Below are 6,000 nucleotides of genomic sequence, written 5' to 3' on the forward strand. Positions count from 1 at the left end.
GGCGTTTGGTTTGCATGAGGCATTCTATAGCACGTGGCATTCAACATCACCAGCCGGAGCAGAAAAGCTGGTGTTTGGCGTCGGATCATGTATGTAATAAAGAAATAGAAAAACTACTCCTTCGGAGGCATTCTATAGCAATGCATTCAGCAGTCTGAGCTAGAGAGAAGAAGCCTGCTTTGGCTTCTGAAAAAAAAAAAAAAGAACGCTTTTGTAAGCATGTGGTGTTCAATAGCGCAAGCTGAGTAAAAAGGCCGCTGTCAGTTTCTGTAATAAAAATAGGGAAATGACTTTTCCGGAAGCATTATACTATACGCAACAATCAATAGCATGAGCTTGTGCGAAAAATCCAGCATCAGCTTATAATTAAAAAGAAAAACATTCCGTCGGAGGCGTTCATAGCACGTAGCATTGAACAGAATGAGCTTAAGGGGGGACACTGGTCTTAAACCTATCTTCCTTGTTTTTTTACCAACTGCAATGACACTTGACTCCCTGATGTAGTTTGCTGTGCTGATCTCAAATCTGCACTTATTTTGTTTCTGTGCCAATTAGTTTTTAATATAATTAACATTAATTAGTGATTTCTTGCGTAATTAGTAGAAAAAAGCCTAACTAACTGAAAGTTCTTTTCTTCACACCAAAATGTACTAGAAAGCACAAGGAACACAATGTTAGGAGTACTTTTTTGATAAGGCCACAAGTAGTGATTTTATGGCAGTTTAAAGTTTGTTGTTCAAAACTTGGCACCATGAGGTCTGGTTCAGAGCGAAATAAAAAATTTTCGACGCATATAATAAAAATTCTGTTCCTACCATTGTGTGCTTTGCACATTCTGCTCCATGGCACAACAAAAATTATAGTTTTGTGTGCCCTGAGAGCTGAGATAGCTCTTCCGCAAGTTTGCAGACAGGCCAAAATTAGTGTTTTGAGAAAATGAAGAAAGAAACAGCAGACTCGTTTTCAGTGAGAACAACAACAAAATTGCAGTGTATTTACACTGGTATGGAGTCAGTAGCCACCAGGCACATAATCTGTTTGACTGGAGGCACCGGAGTGGCGCTTCTTGAAAGCTCGCTGCATGCCATCAGCTGACTTGTGCTTGCGTGCAGAGGCGGATCCTCGACGGCGGTCTTTTTCTGCCATACGCTTCGTGCTGGCAAGCCCAGGGTTCAGGTCAAGTTGCTTGAGAATGGAAGCCGAGGCTCTTTCGTTGCCTGCGTTAAACTTCAGCACCGCCTCAGCCACAGCAGCTTGCACAGTGAACAGCGACGCGTGCTTCTCCTTGGGTGCCAGGGCCCATATCATGGAGTGGAGGGACTCATTGGAGTTCTGCGTTTTGCCTTGCAGGCAGCGCTGCAGGAGCTTTTCGTCCGAAAGACGCTTGTACACAGGTAGAAGAGCCTCGCACACGTGAGGTGGCAGGTTGTATCTGTGTTTTGGAGTGGGCTCCCCCTTCGCCTTGGCAGCGTTCTGCCGGCACCACGAGTCCGGGCCTGGTGGGCAGAGGCTGTGGTTGGACACGGTATCGTTTGAAGTGATGTGGTGGTAGGTGGCCATCACCGCTTTGTGCATGGCCCTGACGTCGCCACTGTGCGATTTCAATGCCCAGCCATAATAAGAACTGAGCTTAGTGACAAGGTCGCCAGTTAGCCGACCCTTGCCACCGAGCCTCTCAGATGCCGAGCCCGTACCTTTTGCAAGCAGGTTACGCAGGGTGGTGCCCATCCTCTTCTTCACATGATTGACACAGTCTTCCTTCTTGATTGGAATAAAACCATACACCTTGGCATCCACCAACGCCAAGTAGGTGCGGCTGTCGCCGTCTGACAGAATTGTGGTGTACCTTAGTTTGTGCAGCTGCAGTGACCTCTCAAAGAGGATGAGACCGGCCTCCACCTCCATCTCACCAGCCTTCTTTTCAGTGTTTTTTTGACAGACGTGATTGTCCTTCCAAGCTTGGTAAGCTGGGTCGCCTACCTTTGGCCCGCGCTCGCACCCAGCACAAAAGTTGCTCAGCACGACGAAGTCTAGAACTAATCCCGTAAAGAGTTCGATAACCACGCCGACGCCGATGTGAGACGAGTGGCCTCGCGTCATCCACGACCCGTCGTACGTAACACAAATGTTACCGGGGTTGTCCAGTTGCAGATCGTCGTAGAGCTTTCTCACTGAATGCGCACTTTCGGCCATCACGTTGTCGGCAGCGCGAGTCGCAGCGGGCGCAAGCTTCTCCTTCACGTAGCCTTGCCACGTTTTGGTGTGCAGCCCGCGGTGAGAAATGTTCATTGTAGCAAACACATCGTTCAGCGCGGTTTGGCGATTTCCCGTAGCCTGCATCGCTCGCGCGGCGAGAACGTTCACGATAAACGGATTAACTTTCTTATCGCTGTTCACGCGGGGAGAGCTCCACTCCGAGGCAACATCACCGCAGGTCGCACACACGATAACCATCTTTACGGAAAGGCCGTACGCCCGCTCGCCGGTTCTAAATGTCACGCTGTCACCGCAAACGCTGCACTTTACAGCCGACAGCAACATGTTGACGCAGTCCAAACTCGCAATCACGAAGCTGCTCTCGTCAGGTGGGCCGGGAGGAGTGTCGTCGGCGCTCGTGAACAAGTTGGATTTCCGCTCAGTTGCAGGAGTTGAAGAAAGCGCTTTCAACTGTTCGTGTGCAACCACCTCTCTCTGCAGCAAATCTTCAGGTTGCAGCATCACTGTGTCGCGTCTCATACGGCCGCTTTCCAAAGCATTTCCGCTGACTGGTGGGGCCGTTAGGCCTACGTCGTCGGCGGTGGCTTCCGCGCAGCTCGGCGCGGGTAGCGCGTCAGGCCCGGCGCTTTCCTCCGCTACTGCAGGACTCTTGTGGAAGTTGTACAAGAACCGCTTCGCTTTTTTCCCAAACTTGTGCCTCGTAGCAAACTTTAGCTGGGCCTTCGGCATGGCTCTTTGCTTGTGGTGCGAACACGATAAGCAAGATGGAGCCGCCTCGGATGCGCTCGCACTACCAGAGCAGACGATGCAAACCAGGCTCTGCCAATCAGGGGACGAGATTTGGTCACGTGCCTTCTCTCGGCGAATGGGATCGCTAGTTGCGGGGGTTTTTGGCGCCGTTTTGCTATTCGGACAATGTCTGCACGGGGGCAGTTGTGGCGCGAAAAAAAAGAAGAAAAGCCGCTCTTTCAAACGATACCGAGGTTGCTGCGATCAGGCATGCGGTACGACCGCCGCACAACGCGAAAGTAGGGCCGTTTTTGCATCGGCTTCAGCAAAAATTCAGCTCCCACGCGCGTTATAAATCAATATAACGTTTTAAATACTGGTTCACGAGACACAAAACTTCGCACATAGAGAGAATAATAGTTGCGGAATTCGAAAATCTTGTTTTCAAAAAATCGACTTTTTCGCGATTTTTTCGTCCCAAAGACCCGTGTCCCCCCTTAAACTCAGAAGCAGCGAGAGGTTGTCGTCCATTTAGTACACGCGCAGATGAAGGGAGTAAGTTGGAGAAGCTGCTGCTGTGAAAGTCACCACCGTCACAGACCCTGTGGCAGTAACGCGCAGCAGTGCAGTTCGCAGTAGGCAGATCGAAGCTGTTCAGGTGGATCGCAAAGCAAAGCGTCTCAAGTGGCGTCTCAAACGCCACTTGAGACGCTCAGGTGTCTTAAGCGGCGAACTGGGCACTCATGCTTTCGCTTTCACAACCATTACAAAGTGTCTTAGTGTCCGCTGATGTTTTTTGGAGGGGTGTATGCTTCAACACCGAAAGCTTCAGTTTAGTCGTGTGCCTATTGACTTAGCCAACAGGATGCCCTATGTGTAGATGGGCTTGTTTAGAGCTGCGTCGAGGGTTCAAGTGGAAAGAGAAGGTGTTAGGCAGTAGAGTAGCATGTTTACACGCACATAACATGCACCTTTTTTTTTCACGGACAACTGTATGGAAGTTGCGTTGTAAGGTTTAAAGGTGTGGGAATTGCCCGAGACTAACTTTCAATCAAATGCTTTTCGGTTCTACCTAAAATTCACGTAGGCCTTGATTTTCATTCCAGGTGGTGTACAAGCGTAAGACTTTTTTTTTTTTCCCCCTGAATGGGGCTTGACTTTGTAATGAAACTACTATGTGTTCGACTAGTACATAGTGCGAGCGAAGGGTTTGCTTGCAGAGGCTAGCCTAACCTTACCTACTCTCTGCTGTCGGTGCTGACGGCTTTGTGGCTAACTGCTGAGGGACTGGCAGGCAGACGTGTAGGCAGTGATCATGCGAGAGGGAGAGAGAAATCTAATTTTTGGAGAGGGCCAGTGTGTGGGGTAGCAGCATTGTGTGGGCCTGAGCAGTATGCGAGCAAATACGGTAGGGGTACTTCAGTCACTCACGACATCAAATGTAGGGCATAGTAGCATTGCTTTATCGATGCTACGAAACACTGGCAGACCTGTGCATGAAAATGAAGGGTCACTTCTATACCTCAGCCGCTGCTGATGACTGTACGACTTCATCATTCATCGAGCTGGTACGAGTGATCTCATCATTCGCAGTTTCAGGGGTAATCCTTTGTTTGAATTATTCACCCAGAAATGCTGTGTTGTCTGCTTTATTTTTGAGTGCACTTTTAGTCATTCCGTTCAGTGAGCTCACGCCGTATGCGAATTGACTCAGCTGTGTCTGAGTGAATGTGCAGTCGGTATGCACCCAACAAAATGTGTATCTCTCGAGAAGAAGTAGTTTTTAAAGGGGACCTCCCGCTTCCTTCCTTCTGCATCCTCTCTCTTTCCCCAACCCTCACCCCCACGGTGAACAGGGCCAGTGGCGACGACGGTCATGTCGCACGCCACCATCCTGCGCCTGGGCCTGGACTTTGGCCAGCAGGAGGAGCTGTCGTCATGCGCACGCACCCTGGCGCTGCAGTGCGCCTCCAAGGACCCGCCCAACTGCGCGCTCAACGCCCTGACCCTGTGCGAGGGGGACGCGTATGCCTTCGAGACGGCCCACCAGATCGTGGTGGACGCCGCCGGCTCCGGGGTCATGAGCTCCTCGCAGCTCTTCACCGTGGCCCGCTACATGGAGCACCGGGGCTACGCCCACCGCGCGTACAAGCTGGCTGTGCTGGCCACGCGCGGCGTCCAGCTCGCCTACAACCAGGACGCCCACCCGGCCATCAACGACATCCACTGGGCCTGCGCCCTGGCACACTCGCTCGGCCGCGCCGAGCTGGCCGGCCTCGTTCCGCTGCTCGTCAAGCACGTCCAGTGCGCCACTGTGCTCGCCGACATCCTGCGCCGCTGCTCCATGGCGGCTCCCGGCATGGGTGCGTCCGCGGCGCCGCTCGATGCCAAGCGGCGATGCGTGCGTGCCCTCGCACTGGACAAGCCCCCGCTGCGGCCGCTGCTCGACGCGGCCATCGCGGCCTACGTCAACACCACCCACTCGCGGCTGGCCCACATCTCGCCGAGGCACTACGGCGACTTCATCGAGTTCCTGGGCAAGGCCCGAGACACCTTCCTCCTCGCCCAGGACGGGCACGTCCAGTTTGCGCAGCTCGTCGACAACATGAAGGCTGCCTACAAGGGCAAGAAGAAGCTCATGTATCTAGTCAAGGAGCGCTTCGGCTGAGCACCTTCGTGCATTTCAAGCTTTCTTGTCTCTCGCCCGTCGCGCGATCCTCTCTCCGCGTCTTCGGTCGGTACTCTTCGCCCCGGGGAGACAGCGACCTTTCTGTCTACCCCGCAGTGCTTCCTTCCTTATTTGCGTCTTTGGGGGTGGGATCGTCCACCCTTGCCACCCCTTTTTGTTGACACCGCTTATTGCAATACCACTCGTCGATATTGCGCGGCTGGGCGGTGGTCTCCACCGCTCGACCTCGGTGAAAACAGAAACGATGCCAAACCACCGCCATTACTGAAGGTGCGGGACTTTCGGAAGGGTCGTTGGGAATGAAAAAAAACAAAATAAAAAAAGACAAAAGGGCTGGCCTGGCGAGAGACTCGATCGGCTTCTTT

At 52.4% G+C, this 6,000-nt stretch overlaps 2 protein-coding genes across 2 annotated transcripts in view; one reads left to right on the top strand and one right to left on the bottom strand.

The window, feature by feature from the left end:
- LOC144162595 (zinc finger SWIM domain-containing protein 5-like) overlaps nucleotides 1-5,756 on the top strand; it is a 51,362-nt gene extending 45,606 nt beyond the window's left edge. The window contains exon 18 of the mRNA XM_077693195.1: nucleotides 4,803-5,756. Coding sequence (XP_077549321.1) covers nucleotides 4,803-5,614 — 812 coding nt within the window. The 3' untranslated portion in view covers nucleotides 5,615-5,756. The remainder of the gene's footprint in view (nucleotides 1-4,802) is intronic.
- Nucleotides 227-4,037, bottom strand: LOC144162594 (uncharacterized). The gene has a single exon (XM_077693194.1). It carries the CDS (start codon nucleotides 2,944-2,946, stop codon nucleotides 1,012-1,014), a length of 1,935 nt encoding a protein of 644 aa, XP_077549320.1. The 5' UTR covers nucleotides 2,947-4,037; the 3' UTR covers nucleotides 227-1,011.
- Nucleotides 5,757-6,000: the final 244 nt, after the last annotated feature.

This window comes from Haemaphysalis longicornis, unplaced genomic scaffold, assembly GCF_048455015.1.
Source record: "Haemaphysalis longicornis isolate Haplotype H1 unplaced genomic scaffold, Haemaphysalis longicornis Haplotype H1 scaffold_12, whole genome shotgun sequence".
NCBI lineage: Eukaryota > Metazoa > Arthropoda > Arachnida > Ixodida > Ixodidae > Haemaphysalis > Haemaphysalis longicornis.

Bases quoted from the DNA above. Each gene is read 5' to 3' on its own strand.
- LOC144162594 (XM_077693194.1), bottom strand. From the start codon at position 2,946: ATGCCGAAGGCCCAGCTAAAGTTTGCTACGAGGCACAAGTTTGGGAAA.